Source organism: Palaemon carinicauda, chromosome 26 (genome assembly GCF_036898095.1).
Source record: "Palaemon carinicauda isolate YSFRI2023 chromosome 26, ASM3689809v2, whole genome shotgun sequence".
Lineage (NCBI taxonomy): Eukaryota > Metazoa > Arthropoda > Malacostraca > Decapoda > Palaemonidae > Palaemon > Palaemon carinicauda.
In genome coordinates, this window is record NC_090750.1 from 103,374,455 (window position 1) to 103,392,726 (window position 18,272).

Here is an 18,272-nt window from a genome sequence, read left to right on the forward strand (position 1 = left end):
AAACCTCCAGCACCCCAGCAGCCACGTCCTACCAAGACCACGAAACCGGCAGCTGCAGCGAAGACGACAGTGTCTAAGCCCTTTCCTGTCAAGGACAAGAAAGGCAAAAAGTCCTCCAGGGGAGGAAAGAATCCTAGAGGGAGCGGCCGAGGCCGCAAACGCTAGGATTGGCAGTCCCCCAGCATATTCACCAGTGGGGGGATGCCTACAAAGTTGCGCAAACAGGTGGCAGCAACTCGGGGCCCATTCCTGGACGATTTCCGTAATCAGTCAGGGATATCGCGTCCCGTTCACAACATCTCTACCTCCCCTGATAGCGGATCCAGTGTCGTTGAGCTCCCTTGCCATGAGATCGGCAAGGGGGCAAGCCCTTCGGGCAGAAGTCGAGACCATGTTGAAGAAGGGCGCTCTCCAAGGGGTCCTCGACGGGTCTCCAGGCTTCTTCAGTCGACTCTTTCTTGTAAAGAAGGCGTCTGGAGGCTGGAGACCAGTCATCGACCTCTCAGCTCTGAACAAGTTTGTCAAGCAAACTCCGTTCAGCATGGAGACCGCAGACACGGTCAGACTTGCAGTGAAACTGCAAGACTTCATGTGTACACTGGACCTGAAGGACGCGTACTTCCAGATCCCTGTCCATCCGTCTTCAAGGAAGTACTTAAGATTCAGCCTAGACAACAAGGTTTACCATTTCAAGGTGCTGTGTTTTGGTCTCTCCACAGCACCACAGGTTTTCACCAGAGTGTTCACCCTAATATCGTCGTGGGCACACAAGATCGGCATCCGTCTTTTCCGTTATCTGGACGACTGGCTGATCCTAGCAGACTCGGAGTCAGCCCTTCTTTGACACCGAGACAAACTTCTGGGACTTTGCCATGATCTGGGGATCATGGTAAATCTCAAGAAGTCCTCTCTGCTTCCCACTCAAAGACTGGTATATCTAGGCATGATCATAGACACCAATCTCCACAAAGCCTTCCCATCAGACGGCAGGATAGCAAGGCTGAGGAGGGTCGCAAGTCCTTTCCTCAGATGAGAACTTCCAGCCCAATCGTGGTTACGTCTCCTCGGTCACCTCTCGTCTTTGGCTCGTCTAGTTCCCAACGGTCGCCTCAGGATGAGATCCCTCCAATGGCGGCTCAAGTCTCGGTGGAATCAGGGTTACGATTCCCCGGACGTCATGATCCCTATGGGTCCTGTGGAACAGACAGACCTCCAGTGGTGGGTGACAGATGAGAACCTACTAAGAGGAGTGGATCTTCTCGTCCTCCCCCGGATTTGATGCTGTTTTCGGACGCCTCAAAGAAAGGGTGGGGGCCCCATGTTCTGCAACACAGGACCTCAGGCCTGTGGTCAGAATCAGAAAAGTGCCTCCATATAAATCTTCTAGAAATGAAGGCCGTATTCCTGGCCCTTAAACAGTTCCAACAATACCTGGCGGGTCACTCTGTGATGGTGATGAGCGACATCACCACAGAAGTGGCTTACATCAACAAGCAAGGAGGTACCTTTTCAAAGCAGCTATCCCATTTTGCAGTAGAGATACTGAGATGGACCGAAGTCCACTCGATTCCACCATCGGCACGTTTCATTCCAGGCAAGAGGAATGTGCTCGCCGACAGTCTGAGCAGAGCATCTCAGATAGTGAGTACCGAGTGGTGTTTGGATCATCTAGTAGCCAACAAAGTCCTGACTTTGTGGGGTTCCCCGACTGTGGATCTGTTCACTACAGCGCTGAACTTTAAGCTTCCGCTGTGCTGTTCCCCATTCCCGGATCCCAAGGCCCTCTGGCAAGATGCCTTCCAACAACGGTAGGACAACATCGACGTGTACGCCTTTCCCCTGTTCTGTCTGATGAGGAGGGTACTCGACAAGACCAGAATATCGGTCAATCTTTTGATTACCCTTATAGCTTCGCTATGGCATCACGCAGAATGGTTTCCGGACCTTCTGCAACTCCTAACGAAACTTCCGAGAGAACTCCCTCCGCGACACGAGCTACTCAAACAACCACATGCCAACATCTTCCACAAAGCCGTAGCTTCGCTACGACTTCACGCCTGGAGACTATCCAGCATCTCCTCGCTGAGAGAGGATTTTCGCAAGAAGTTGCGGTCTGGATGTCTGGACATCTGGGAAAGTCATCTGCATCTGTCTACCAGGCAAAGCGGAGAGTCTTCTGTGGTTGGTGTCGTGGAAGGGTTATCTCTTCACTCGATGCCATTATTCTTGCAATAGCGGAGTTCTTCGTGTATTTGCGGGAAGAAATGCGCCTTTCAGTCTCGGCGGTGAAAGGCTATCGCTCAGCCTTAAGTCTACCCTTCAGGCTCAAAGGAGTGGACATTTCTTCCTCGCTGGAACTTTCCCTACTCATACGGAGTTATGAACTTAACTGCCCTCAGTCGGAAGTGAGACCTCCTCCATGGAACGTGGTTCGAGTTCTCAGGTCTCTTAAGAGACCTCCCTACGAACCATTACGCCAGGCTTCAGATCGCCACCTAACTTGGAAGGCGTTGTTCCTACTAGCTTTGGCCTCGGCCAAGCGAGTCAGTGAACTTCATGGTCTCTCTTATGACATCGCCCATTCAAGGGGATGGGGGGAGGTAACATTCAAATTCGTCCCTGAGTTTATTGCTAAGACTCAGAATCCGGGGATGCCAGACCTTCGGTTCGACTCCTTCCAGATTTCGAGTCTTCGTTCTGTAACAGATGACCCAGACCATCTCCTACTGTGTCCAGTCTGAGGCTATATCTCAAAAGAATGGCTGCAGTCCGTCCCCAGGTGCAGGCATTGTTTGTGAGTACTGGGAGGACTAAGAGGAGGGTTACCAAGAACACCATCTCGGCATGGATTCATAGGATGATCCATCTGTCCCTGGATCCAGACCCTCCTCCGTCGCGTCGCCCTAGAGCACATGACGTCGGGTGTAGCTGCGTCCCTGGCCTTCAAGAAAAACTTCTCAGTGACGCAGGTGCTCCAAGCTGGGGTCTGGAAGCGTCAGACGACCTTCACAGCCCATTACCTGCAAGACGTGACCCACAGGAGGCTCGATACGTTTTCTATCGGCCCTGTGGTGGCTGCACAACAGCTGGTTTAAAACCTCAGGCTCCTTAATGGACAAGTAGCAGAAGGTTGAGGGCATTGTTACCCTGTCTTAGTATGCATGAATGAAAAGGTATGTCTGGCCCTTATTCTTTTCTTCATCCTCCCCTCTCTTGGGGAAAGCGTCATCCTGGGTTCTCTGCACAGCTGACCTCGAACCACTGCAGGTAAACCATGTTTCCTTGTGTTCCTAGTATTAAGCTAATACTGTCACATCCCCATACCCTGACGAGGTGGTATTGGGAGAGTCCTAGCCTAAAGTTTCCATCTAAGGGATTACTGGTCAACTTCCTGGGACGAGTCACACTTCATACCTTCACACACAGCTTATGTAGGCAGCAGCCCTTGCGTAGCAAGGTTCTAGCGAGGTGCAGGGACTCCTTATTGTTGAGTGCTGACACACTCAGATACTGAGTCCCCGGGCAAAGCCAAAAGCCAGTACTGGCTGGGACTCTCCACCCTTCCTAACAGGTGAGTCACCCATATTAAATAGCGTGGTTTATATGTCAGTTACGGAACAAATGACAAATTCGTAGGTAATTTGTATTTTTCCTAACTATACAAACCTTAGCTATTTAATCAAACTTGCCCGCCAGCCCTATCCCCCTTGAAGTCCTACCTCTAAGCAAAGTGAGCTCAAGCACAGGTGTGTGTGTGAGGGGGGGGGGGGGGGGGTTTAGCAAGCTACCCTCCCTACCCCCCGCTAACTAGCGGTGGGGTAGTAAACCCTCGTTAAAATTCTACTGGCTCGTCATTTCAGGTACGCCGAAAGTACTAACCCATATTAAATAGCTAAGGTTTGTATAGTTAGGAAAAATACAAATTACCTATGAATTTGTCATGTTAAAGGACAAAGTTTTGTATTGGTGTAGAAACCAATCGCAGAATTTTAAAATTTAAAGTATTTTGTATTTTTCTTAACTATAAAATCCCCAGTCCTTCAAGTTGCGCTTCCAGCCTCAACCACCCCGCAAGTCCTAGATTTCAGGTCAAATTGGGAGGTCCCCAACCCTCCTGGTAACGACTGCTACCTTGTTGAGATAAAAGTCAAAGGCCAGTAAAAACAGGTTGGGGGAGAAAGAGATGAAACGTCTACTCTCTCCAAGCGAAAAGAAAAAAAAGTGATCAGAGTATCTCTACTGCTAACTAGCTATAGGGTAGTTTCACTTCGCTGAAAAGTCTTACAGCTAGTTTCAGCTTCGCCGAAAGGATAATCTCTTATTAAATAGCTAAAGGTTTGTACGTTAAGAAAAATACAAATTACTTCCAGATTTGTTACATCCAACTTTACTGGAAGCACACAGTATTCCTAATCAAGGACTCTTGTTTGTATGCAGTATTTAGGAAAAATACAAATTACTTTTAGGAAGTTGTGATTTTTGGGTTATTTTTTCCCAGCACTTTTGCAGTATATTTTTTTTAAATTGCTCTAACAGCCTTAATTTTTGTCATAGAGAGGTCAGGTTGGTCTCATTCTCTTGGAAAATGCCTGAATTTTCTCAAAAAAATTATAAGAAATATGAAAAAAAAATTTTAATAGCATTTTTTTGCAAGGACGTACCGGTACGTCCATGGGGGTAAAGGGATGGGTTTTGTGAAACGTACCAGTACGTCCTTTGGGGGTAAAAGGGTTAAGCCTCTTATGGATACAAAATTTGTTTAAATTATAACATATTCTTTGCAGGTAGAGACTTGTGAGGATGGACCCCATGTTTCTCAACTTGGGTATCCCCCAGCAAGCAGCTAATGCAGCAGTAGCGTCGTCAACACCGCCTGGAACTGGCCAAGTAAATGGCCTTCCCCAAGAGTCAAAGCTTGCTACATACATAAGCGTGAGTTGTTTTCGTGTTGTTTACAGTTTTAAAAGTATCATCAGAAATGTACCACCAATTTTATGAATAGTACTTACCTGGCAGTTATATATATATAGCTTCGAATATATATATAACTGCTAGGTAAGTATTCATAAAACTTTGTTTTATCATAAAAACTCCATTTTTATGAATAGTACTTACCTGGCAGTTATATATATATTCGAAGCTATATACAGTATATATAACTGCCAGGTAAGTATTCATAAAACTTTGTTTTATCATAAAAACTCCATTTTAAAATTCAGAAATATTTTTGAGTGTACTGTACTGCAGCACTGTTTGTGAACTGTTTTGATAATTACATTTTGAGAAGCTGGTAGAAGCACACAGCTAGAGTGGTTATCATTCCTTGACATTGGTTTCATTTTAGAATCGACAACAATTAAACAACTCTCAGCAAAACACGTCTCTCACCAAGTGCGTTGCTGCTTTGAGTTTAGATGGCGTTGGCTCAAGGAAAGTTAGTGTGGTAGGTAGTTTTGCAGCTTCTCCTTTTTGTTGTTCAGGAATTTTGTTGCATGTCGGTCTTGAAGTACGGCACTGCACTGTGCTTTGGTATGAAGTGAATCAGGACTTTTTTGTGTGTTGCTAGCCATTCTTTGTTTCATTCTCATGCTTTTGTGGATTGTAGGCTTTTTTCTGTACTCTGCGATAACTCCCTTTTTAGATACACTTGCTTTCTCATTTTGTCGTGTTGATGTTTGAGTTGTCCTAGGTTAGTACAAAGCATTGCACTTACATATGTCTATTTTTAAGCCTTAGAAAATGTTTAGTTTAGAGTGTATTATTTCAAACTATGCTAGTTTCAGGATTAGATTGGATGATTAAAGCAGGCTCTATTTTTTAATATGTCTTCTCGTTTGTTGGCTCCTAATTTTGCATGGTTTTTACACGTTGCTGTACCAACCGTGTGTCACACGATCGTACATAGTAACGACATCTCTTTTTTTGTATATAGTCTCCTTTGTATCTTCGCTCTTCCCTCGCACTGATAACGATCTGAATCAACTTGTCTCTTTTTCTCACCGTTAAATGTTAACAGAAACCGTTGTTGGTTGAACAGGAAACAGCCTGTTATATGTTATGGCCTTCTTGCCCAGAATTGATGTATATATAAGCTGACGTTCTGTAATAAAGTTACTCAGTTGATTCAGGTCGTTATCAGTGCGAGGGGAGAGCGAAGATACAAAGGAGACTACAGTATGTACAAAAAAAGAGAAATGTCGTTACTATGTACGATCGTGTGACACACAGTTGGTACATTGCTCACGAACGCTTCCTGTCCTCAGGCATCCCAATCATTTGTATAATAATATTGCTTACGTATATCATTTTGTAATCATTAGTAGAAATCTGTAATGCGCTGTCGTTTTTGCAATGTATCACTACTGTACGTCTATCTTTCTCTCTCCTATGATATTTTCAGATTCATTTGCATTTTACAAAAGTTATAACTAATTTTATCTATATATTGTGCCATATTCTTTGTGCAGTATTGGGTATATATTTTGTCCAGTATGTTGACGTGTGTATTTTTCCATTATGACTTTGACTAGAACCTTTCAGTGAAGATTTATAAGTTTCTGGTTAGTTATTGTCGAAATCCTGTAGATTGAAGGACAATTTTAGAGCAAATACACTCTCCCTAGTTACCCAGCAATGAAATGAAATCAGCTGAAAAAAGCTGGACATTGAAATGGAAACTGGGGGAAAATACTGTACCTTAAAGTTATACCTTGAGTAAAGATTTGAGAGTACTGGTGTATGTCTTAACCTAACATAAGACATCAGTTTGTACTCGTCAACCCCGTGTCCCTCTTAACCCTTTTACCCCAAGGCTATTTGGAACTTTCCAACCCTTAACCCCCAGGGGTTATTTTTTTTTCAAGCACATTTTGCAGTATATTTTCTTTAAATTGCTCTAACAGCCTTAATTTCCGTCATAGAGAGGTCAGGTTGTCCTCATTCTCTTGGAAAATGCCTGAAGTTTCTCAAAAAATCATCAAAAATATGAAAAAAAAAAATGTAAAGGGATGAGTTTTGTGAAACGTACCAGTACGTCCTTTGGGGGTAAAAGGGTTAATATTGGTTTAAAATATTTGCTAACTGGTAGCACATTAAGACTAAATGCCACCTGAAAATAAACTAATAAATATTCTGATGCTATATCAATAAATTAGTTATAATTTCACATATCAACTAAGCCCAATCACACTTGGAAAAGAGAACGTAAGCGTAAAATGAGCGCAAAACAATAATATTCGTCAATGTCTATGGCAGCGTGAGGAGGAGAGAGCGGAAACGTCCCCCTCTCTACAAGCCAGGAAGAAAAAGTAGCTGGTTCATCACTCTGCGAGTTATATACAGGTCGCTGGTACCACTAGCCAACCCCTACCCAAGTTATTAGTAGGGTTGCCACCTCGCACCAAAAGTCTAATTGGCTACCTTCCAGCTTTCCCGAAAGATATATCCATAATGGGGAAAGATACAAATTATCTACGAATTTGTCATATTTCCACTTCATACACAGGAATTATATCTAAAAGTTGGTGTAACTGTGGAAATACATTAGATACTGAAATGATTTAGTGATTTTGGGTAACTTTTAAAATATTGCTGCTTGGACTGTACAGTATTCTATTTTGTGGCTTGTGCTTGTTGGTAGTAATTTTAGCCACCTTATCGTGATGTAACATTTGTACGCTTATGGATTAAGAGAACACCTGCTGTTGAGTATACACTATGTACAATTTGGTGTCTGGTAACGTTGCTTGTTCTCGCTCTGGGAGGAGAGTTTGCATTCAGAGGATACTTAGGGTACAGTGGCAGGTCAAATACACTCTTGAAGCTAGGCCCAACTAGTTACCGTGCTTAGTTCTTCCCGAAAGTCCTAGAGAGCTTTTGATGCCAAGATTTCAGGGGTGTTATTGCTAAGTGTCCTTTCTGGGAGCTACATTTCTGGTAAAGTTGTGTCTTGTTTATTAGTCAGTTATAGACTCGCTAAACACGCCAGAAGTTACACTTTACTTTTAGTTTGAGCTTTATGTATATCCAGTGGTGTTGCCTCATTACCTCCGCCAACGAAGTTGGAAGGAGGTTATGTTTTACCCCCTGTTTGTGTGTGGGGTTGTTTTTGAACAACTACCTGGTCACAATTTTAATCGTAGAGTAATGAACCTTGTGCGGGTTAACTGTTTGTGAAAAGCTGGAAATGATTAAATTTAGGAAGGTCTCGGTCAAACAAAATGTCCAACTCACGTAATCAGCCATAAATTTGGACATCATTGTCACAGACTTCAAACTTATTTCATATTTGAGTGTATGAATATCCATGCCAATGTTAAGGTCAAAGGTCAAGGTTGAGAAATAGGCTGCCGCGGCAGAGGTCTGCGCTCTACTGAGTGCCCCTCTAGTTCAACTCTGTAAATGGAGTGGGGTTTGGGAGGATTTTTTTCTTTTATTAGAAAAAAAAGAACTATAAGTTTCAGTATGTAGTTGTAGCTAAAGGAAGTTCTCCCACCATGCAATTTGCATGCCAAATCGAGCACCCAAACATTTCCTAACCACTCCCCCCCAACCATCAAATAAGCCAAATAGCATACAACGTCCAATCAAAATTCTATGCACAGTGTTTGGCTATTTTTTCTGGGCTGAGAAGAGTTATTTTACTCTCATCTTTAGAGTTTGATTCTTGATTGATAATGGGTCCTCTATCTGCAGGTCAGATACCTACTTTCCAGCTTTTTATTCAACAAAAACACTTTGAAAAGATCATTTAAACTAGGGGGGCTCTCAATAGAGCGCAGACCTTTGCCACGGCAGGTTATTTCTTGACCTTAACATGTAATAATTGGCGTGGATTTTCATACACTCAAATATGAACCAAGTTTGAAGCCTCTGTGACAACGATGTCCAAACTTATGTATGACTACGTGAATTTGACTATATGCTTGACCATGACCTTAACCTTTGACTTTGATGTTTTAAAATTAACAATTTCCAGCTTTTTACATAACAGCTAATCCCTGTAAGTTTCATTACTGTATGATTAAAATTGTGGCCAGGAAGCTGTTCATAAGCAAACACAACAACACACAAACAAGGGCAAAAACATAACCTGATTTATTTTACTTTATTTCATTACAGTATTGTATTGTATATTTAAAGTTTATTACATGCCAGATTATTTCATGTGTTCTATTTACAGTACTGTATGCCTTTTTATTCATAGTCAGCCCTCGATCTTTGCAGGGGTTAGATAATAGAGACCACCGCGAAGATTGAAAATCTGCCTAATTTTTGTGTCTTATGGTGAATCAACTCATAACCCAACTGACCACTGACTGTACGGTCGGCTAATACCGAGTATCTGGCTACTTTATTTCCATAGTATTTTAGTCTATACTGTACTATTGTACAAATGTAATTTTAAATTACTATCACAGCTACAGTAGTACTTGGTATTTAAAGTAAGACAACTCATATGACGTTGCCATGTTACTCTATGGGTACGTAATAATAAAACACTTCTTAACTATCAATAGTTCTTGATACTGTAGTGTAAACTAGAGGGACAATCGGTAGAGCGCATACCTCCGCCGCGACATCCTATTTCTCGACCTTTTGCTTGACCTTGACTTTTGACCTTAACATGTATTAATTGGCTTGGATTTTCATACTCTCAAATATGAGCCAAGTTTGAAGTCTGTGACAAGTTCCAAACTTATGGCTGATTACTTGAATTGGACATTGTTTCAACATGGAGTACTTACCTCGAACTACTTTCTTAGGAGTATCTGGGATCTCCTCCCAACCGACCAGAATTTTCTGTTTTCTATGGGGGTAACCTCTGGCGGAGGAATACGCGCCATGAGGCGACCCGGGGTCAGAGAGCGTGCTCGCTCAGGTCTCGACCTCCAGTAAGTTTCTGGTCGTGACGTGACTCACATCTCACCGTGCTCTATTCACCCAGTGTGACCCTTTGTGTCCCCCGACCCTATGTGTCTCATGCGGTACCCACGTGGTCCCCTCGTGTTCAAACCTTACTTTATTTTACCTTTTCCTCTGTGTCCCTGTGCAGTTAATCCCTGCAAGTTTCATTACGCCACGATTAAAATTATGGCCAGGAAGCTTTTCGCAAACAAACAGGGTAAAACATAACCTCCTTCCAACTTCATTGGCAGAGGAAACTGCTGTAATAAATGTACAGTGTAATCACTATTGTACAGCTTAATTAGCTGAAACAACATCACTCGTAAGCGGTCGCTGTCTTCACTCGGTTGCCTTACCACCCGCCAACTTGTCACCTAATATTATTTTGTCTGTAATTACATTTAGTAGTTCTTATACTGTACTGAACACTGTTACTGTAGTTCTTCATTAGTTCTTCAATGAATGTATAATACATTTAAAGTGAAAAAAACAAAAAAAATATGGACTACTGTATACAGTGCACATACACCACTTACTTTTTTCTAAGAAGTTTTACGCAGCGAAATTGCTCTTATGGTTGTGACGTACAGTAATCTTTATGACTTAGTACACATATAGCACGGTATTAGCATATTGAACAGTTGTACATTATCCATATATGCATAGTAACAAATACTGCATAACAGATCGTGTAAGTAACTTAGCCCTGCTGTAAAGAAAAAAGTTAGGATTAATTCATTCTCTCTCTCTCTCTCTCTCTCTCTCTCTCTCTCTCTCTCTCTCTCTCTCTCTCTCTCTCTCTCTCTCTCTCTCTCTCATTTAAACTTTTAACAAGGTGATTAAATAGTTGGGGGGGAGTGCCCCCGCCCACTCGACAGGTGGAGCAACTCTCACTTTGATTTCAGCCATCGGACAGTACTGACATACCTCTCGGCAAACTAAGATGGCCATTTTAATCTTTGTCTTTTCTTCCAGATTGAATAAATGCTCTGGCAGGCAGTCATTATTGAGTAATGCAAAGTTTTGCAGTGTTTTCTGATAATTGTAATTGAGACTTATTATTATTATTATTATTATTATTATTATTATTATTATTATTATTATTGCTAACTTACCCTAGTTGGAAAGACAGCATGCTACAAGTCCAAGGGCTCCAACAGGGAAAAATAGCCCAATGAGGAAAGAAAAAAAGGAAAAATAAACTGCAAGAGAAGAAGTCAACTCAAATAAATTATTCTAAGAACAACATTGAATTAAGTCTTTCATATATAAACTATTAAAACGTAGAAAAAAAAAATCAAGAGGAAGAGAAATGAAATAGAATAGTGTGCCCAAGTGTACCCTCAAGTAAAATAACTCTTAACCCAAGATGGTGGAAGACCAAGGTATGGAGGCTGTAGCACTACCCAAGACTAGGGAACAATGGTTTAATTTTGAAGTGTCCTAGAAGAGCTTCTTAACGTAGCTAGAGTCTCTTGTACCATTACCAAGAGGGAAGTAGTTAATAACAATTATATCGCAGTAGTTAACCCCTTGACCAAAGATGAATTGTTTGGTAATCTCAGTGTTGTCAGGTGTATGGGGACAGAGAAGAATGTGAAAAGAATAGGCCACACTAATTGGTGTATGTGTAGGCAAAGGAAAAATGATCCTAACCATAAGGAGGGATCCACTGTAGTACTATCTGGGCAGTCAAAGGACCCAATAACTGTAGTATCTCAATGGGTGGTTGGTGCCCTTGCCAACTTACTACCTATAAAACATACTTATTCCTGTCGGGCTTGCCGTCCGACACCCGACAGGAACATATGTTGCTGTTCTATCCCTCGTTAGTGGCCTTACAGTGGCGACGACAGCATGAACTAAGGAGTTGGTTTTTCTTAGACTTCACTGGTGCTTTGTTGGATGAACAGTATCCTGCTGGCTGAATGTGGTGGAACTCTTTTCCTTCAGTGTCCTCCTGATCCCAGAAAAATGATAATGGCGCATCGTCTGGTTGTGTTGGGACTTTTTCCCCACAAGATCATTGTTATTGGCCTGCACAACTACTGTAGAAGATGATCTTGAAGTACTTTCTTGCCTTCCTCTTCTTCGTTGGTACCCAAGCACACATTTCACAAACACAATTGTCCACTTGCGTGAGCTTAACGAAAGCAATTATCCACACACACACGATTGCTACCAAGTGGAAAGGGTTTACAATTTGCGTTCCAGAATACCTTCATCTAGGAGAGGGACATGTAGGCAATGTTGAAGGGGTCCATGAAGTCTTATCGGTGATAGAGCTGTAAGTAAGGTCCATTCCTAACAAGGGGTATGTTCTAGCAGACATGCATAGTCACTGAGTAGGACCAGAGGGTTCCTCACATTCATGCTTGCCAGAAAGGCTTGTTGCTCATGAGGAATTATCGAAGTATCTGTTCCCTTGACGGTTAATCTGGAACTTCCAGCATACAGTGCTGCTCTTCAGTTCCAGAATATCTTCCAGTGACTGCTATCTAGGTCCAGGAAGATTGGTAGCATTCAGGACTCTTTCAATGTACCAGATTCTTCTGGATGACCTACCTTTCTGTTGATCAATTCTCTATAGTCTATTGATGACAGCTATCTCAGGATACTGTGACGGCTCCCAATTACCATACTGTACTTCGAGTTGTCTCCGCAACTGTGTAACCAATCTCCTAGTAGGAACCTCGCCTAACTCCAGTGGCATCTTGATGCTCGTGTAGTTAGGAGCTTAACAGGAGTCTTCGTTTTTCGCTCCTCCTCAGGACTTCTGAAGTGCATTGGTATTTCACAGGTTAGTAAATACTGTAGATGGTTCGGTTATAAGGACTTCCTCCATTCTAATGATGATAAGTCTCCTATTAAGGGACTGTTAAGGGACGAGAAAGGAAGAGAAATAGGTCTGCTGTGATGTTTTATCAAGCTTTTTTTTCTTGTTTCAATTTTGTGGCTGTTTTTATTAAGATGAGGATTTGGTTAATGAAATATATATTTGCAGTTGTTGCAATCAATAATTAGTCAGCCATTTTGAAACAACCTTTGTACTGCAAAGTTTTCTGGTTACAACAAAGATTTGTTTGTACGACTTGTTACTACTCTTGGCACAAGTAGGAACACAAAAATGAAAAGGTACCAAAGTTACTCACTTATGCTAATGCAGTTTTAAAATCATAACGTAGGACAAAACCACATTTTATGGCATAAAAGCATAAGTAGGATTAAGAAAATAAAACTGAAAAATTCCTTACTTATTCTCCTCACTGGGATACATTGTTGACACTAGTCTTTCAACTGAAGTACTAACAATCTCTCCATCTCAAATAATGAAACCCCCTATGCAGTTTCATAATTACCGTTTAATTCCTGGAAGTAGATCCTATCACATGCTCAAGGATACGATCTTTGTCCTGTATAATCGACACGACAGTCGAACGTCTTAGTAGTGGTACGTGGCCAATGTTAGTCAGTGTTTCTCTTTTCTGCCTGTTTCCCAATGTCTAATGTTATTTCTGTATTGATGGCTTTATTTTCTTCAAAGGCCTGGCCTTTGTCTGTTTTACTCTTGGTAGCCACAATGAAGATCAAAAGTTAAGAGAAACTCGGCTAACGCAGCAATCCAAATTGGTTACCAAAGGGAAATGAGAGAGGCTTTTATGCTGTTTTGGTCAGGAACTGCATTCCTCCATTTTCTTCTGCCACCACAGGAAATAATCCACCTTGTTTTTTTTTTACAAGCAAACATCAGAAGTTAAAACATATTTTCTTATTAACTTATGGAAGATTAGTCGTATTCACCAAACATTGTAAGATAATGTCGTCCTTACTTGAAGACATGCTATTTGGGCAATATGTAATTTCACTTCATCTGAAAAATGAGAGATCTATAGATAACTTAGTCTTCTTATTGCATAAACATACTGAATTATTTACAAGGTTTGTATTAGATGAGATGATATTTAGAATCTGTAAATTAAAAAAGTCCAGACAGTACTCATGTCAGTAGAAACCTAGCTTGAAGTTGTGTAGTTGCGGTTACCTGCCATGGGATTTAGCTACGCATATTCTGATTTTATTGGTAGAGAAGTAAGTTATAGCTAGAGAGAGTGAAGTAATATCGGAAAATGCCAATTCGTACAGTTTGGCAACAGAGAGGGAGTAAGGAGGCGTGGTGAGCTGTGAAGATGTGGCAACAATGGGGGAATCCCTGTAAGACCAGGTGCTCTACCCTATCATCCATTTCTCGCTGTGCTGGGTATAGATTTGTTAAGAAATAAAGACACTTCCTTTCCCTTGAAGATTATATAGTTGGTCATGTAGGTTTAATGAATGTACCATCTTTTTGTATCATAGGTGCTTAAGCATTGACAGAAGTAATGTGCTATTAATTGGAAGAAAGTAAGAAACAGGGTAATATGTTATACAGTAAGTGAAGCTTCTCAAAAGTTCTATGTGCATTTTTCATATTTTATTTCATGGAGTGTGGCTATGTTAAAGTTACAACTATTTCCAAAATTATGAGTGTATATATATGGTGTATTGTAGTATATTTTTTCTTATCCAAAATGCCTTGTGAAGAAGTGGCTTAGTGCCTTTGTTTATGGCCTGTGACCTAAATTTTATGATGCAATCCCATTTAATTCTTGTATGGTATATTAGTTTTTGGTTATGTTTAAAATTTCTGCCTTATGCAGAAATTTATCGAAAATTGGAAAATATTTTATCAACTTTTTCATATATGCTACTGTACATAGTTATAGCTTCAATGCATGGGTGCAGTAGTTAATTTTGTAGTAGGTTACCCATACAATTGTTTACATAGATTAATTTTCTAGTAGAAGGTAATAATCCTAATAATATGCATTGTAATCTTTCCAGTCTACTGTTGGGAATATCCCAGATTTTGTGCCAGGCGCTAGTGGAAATTCTGGTCTAGCCCATTCATCTTCGACTCCATCCTTCCATACTTTATCCGGCATAGGATCTCCTAGCCTTGGCACTTCATCTTCACTGGGTTTTACAGCCATGACAAGGTCGTCTCCAGCGGGCCCCGTTGCGTCTCCCCAGAGACCGGCATCGCCGCAAGGCTCTCCCACGAGAGGCAGGCGGTCGCCGCAAGTCACTGCTTCAAGCGAAGAAACGAGTAATGCTTCCAGTGTGCCTACCTACCACGAAAATGTGGGAGGAACAACTTACTTCTTCACCGCTCAAGACCAAAATTTTGCCGGCGGAGCCGCGGCTCCCTCTCCAGCGCCGTTTCCAGCGCCACAGCCGGCTCTGGTGTTCCCGCCATTTCACGTACTGCCGCCCACACCTGCCCATGTCCATCATCTTAGGTCTTCGAATAATCCACCTCATTTTTTTATGGGTGATGACCTGAGACATGAAATATTAGAGAGACATGCTCTTTCAATGGCACACATTGATCCTGAACAGTTTCCAGGTAAAAAAGTTGTTCTGTTTTTTTGCTTTTTTAAAGATTGCTGATTAAGTATTTTTTTTATATTTTACAGACCTTCAAGTAGTCATTTTAACCCTTTTACCCCCAGGCTATTTGGAAATTTCCAACCCTTAACCCCCAGGAGGTTATTTTTTCCCCAGCACATTTTGCAGTATATTTTTTTTTAAATTGCACTAACAGCCTTAATTTTTGTCATAGAGAGGTCAGGTTGGTCTCATTCTCTTGGAAAATGCCTGAATTTTCTCAAAAAATTATCAAAAATATGAAAAAAAAAATTTTATAGCATTTTTTTGCAAGGCCGTACCGGTACGTCCATGGGGGTAAAGGGATGGCTTTTGTGAAACGTACCAGTACGTCCTTTGGGGGTAAAAGGGTTAAGAAGGGTAACAGAAATACCTTAAAATATTACAAGAGAAGTAGGTGTTTTCTAATGTATTTTAATAGAATAACAGATGAGAAAGAAGGAATTGATTATATAAGAGGGGTTTCAAGCATAGGTTACCATATGACTTGATGATATTAAGAGAATCTTTAGGTCACAAAGCTTCAGTAAATACACCCTTTGTTTGGTCCAATTACGGCCTACAAGCTTCCTATATAATTGCTTATTGGCCAACATGCTTCAGTAATTCATTTAGTATGTAAAAGATAAATAAAATTAACCCACAATCTATGAAAAAGGAAATTTATTTTGAGCTTTTGAAGGGACCATCTCCCTTCCTCTTCAGAAAACAAACAGTTAGGTAATTATTTGGTTTCTGAAGAGAGGGGAGATAGTCCCTTCGAAGCTCAAAATAAATTTTCTCTTTCATAGATTGTGGGTTAATTTCATTTATCATACATACGCAGATGTTTGAAAGTCCTTTCAAGTGAGTTTCCCACCTCCTTATGTTAAATATCAAGAAGTTTTTTAATGTTTGTCACACTTGATGGATATTTTGTATATTAAGATTTCTTATCACTATCAGTGATCATGAGAATTTTTTTTGGATATGATAAACTTTATCCGATAAGGAAGTCATACTGTATTACGGGGGGATCAAAATTGAATATTCATGTCTGTACTGTTCATGACAAAACACGAGGCAAGTCTTGTATTATTATTATTATTATTATTACTATCCAAGCTACAACCCTAATTGGAAAAGCAAGATGCTATAAGCCCAGGGGCTCCAATAGGGAAAAATAGCCCAGTGAGGAAAGGAAATAAGGAAATAAATAACTGAAGAGAACAAATTAACAATAAATCATTCTAAAAAAGTAATGTCAAAAGAGATATGTCATATATAAACTATTAACAACGTCAAAAACAAATATTTCATATATAAAATTAATTTTCAAAAATCTCATAAAATATTAGGAAGGGGGTTGTAGTGATGTCGATTGTAGCTTTTAAGAAAAGGTTCTCTCGGTAGAATTTAAAGTATAAATAATGCCGAAATATGTACATATGCTAATAAGGTCATTCTAGGTGAAGTGACGGATTTTTCAGTTTCTCTTGAACTGCAGAGGGAAAACTAGGACCAGGAGGAACCAGGCAGTGACTGCTGATAACTCTCCATTTAAACCCATAGGCCTGCAAAACTCCCCCCCCCCCATCCCCAGCTCACATAGGCAGTAACATATATGTACTATAGTCCATTTCTTTTAGCGATGCATATTTGCACCGACTCGCGGCGGTGCCCTTTTAGCTCGGAAAAGTTTCCTGCTCGCTGATTGGTTAGAATTCTCTTGTCCAACCAATCAGCGATCCGGAAACTTTTCCGAGCTAAAAGGGCACCGCTGTGAGTCGGTGCAAATATGCATCGCTAAAAGAAATGGACTACTGTACAGTAAAATCAATTGAACCATGACCCTTAGGCCGCTCTTAGGCAATCACAATTTTTACAGGCTGAAGACCTGTCAAGTCACTACTCATGTTCTTGTACTTTGTTTGTACACTCATTTTTTGTCTACAGTACTCCATTATTTGGGAACTAATTGTCATGAAACTTAGTAGGGACATTCTACAGGTCGGTATCTATCAATACTCTTAACCCTTTTACCCCCAGGCTATTTGGAAATTTCCAACCCTTAACCCCCATGGGGTTATTTTTTTTCAAGCACATTTTGCAGTATATTTTTTTTGAATTGCTCTAACAGCCTTAATTTTTGACATAGAGAGGTCAGGTTGGTCTAATTCTCTTGGAAAATGCCTGAAGTTTCTCATAAAATTATCAAAAATATGCAAAAAAAAAATTTAAATATCATTTTTTTGCAAGGATGTACCGGTACGTCCATGGCCGTAAAGGGATGAGTTTTGTGAAACGTACCAGTACGTCCTTTGGGGGTAAAAGTGTTAAGAATTTTTTCAAAATTCTATCTCGCTAATTAGCAATTAAGTGAAAGGCAATGAAATTTCGAGAACTCCGTTAATAATTGCCGGGTTGGCGTGAAGTTCAGTACGTAGACTAGAAGTGAGTGCTTGTTGATCACTGAACAGAAACTTGTCTGATAATTAGTTATTAGGTTATTAAGTAATTAATAATTTTTGAGGTCGTAATTTCAAAAGCCTACTCCTCTCTTAATACTCTGCCAATCTGTCTGAAACTTGTTACAGTATACTAGAAGGATATATGCATTAACGTCTGAACCGGTTTTTTAATTTTGTCGATTAGTAAGTAATTAAAAGACAATCGATTCAAAGTTCACAATAAATGGCTGCTTGGTGTCTAAGTAAAACAGGAGGGACATGAAATTACAATGGTACACTTGATTGAACGATCCAGATCTTTATTGACTAGTTATTAACGATTACAGTTTGTTGAGGAAAACGATGTGATTTTAAAAGTTGATGGAAAGCTGTCATGTTTGGTGTTAAATGGAAGGAAATGGATAGAAGAATGCAACAGTGTAGCAGACA

The 18,272-nt window shown here is 40.7% G+C and overlaps 1 protein-coding gene across 2 annotated transcripts in view; it reads left to right on the plus strand.

Annotated features, from left to right (window-relative positions):
* PAN3 (Poly(A) specific ribonuclease subunit PAN3) overlaps positions 1-18,272 on the plus strand; it is a 54,853-nt gene that overhangs the window by 17,767 nt on the left and 18,814 nt on the right. The window contains exons 2-4 of one of the 2 annotated variants that reach the window (XM_068350041.1): positions 4,785-4,932; positions 5,345-5,443; positions 14,788-15,352. In XM_068350041.1, the coding sequence (XP_068206142.1) occupies positions 4,801-4,932; positions 5,345-5,443; positions 14,788-15,352 (796 nt within the window). In that variant the 5' untranslated portion in view covers positions 4,785-4,800. The remainder of the gene's footprint in view (positions 1-4,784; positions 4,933-5,344; positions 5,444-14,787; positions 15,353-18,272) is intronic. The other variant, XM_068350042.1, reaches the window with a different exon arrangement.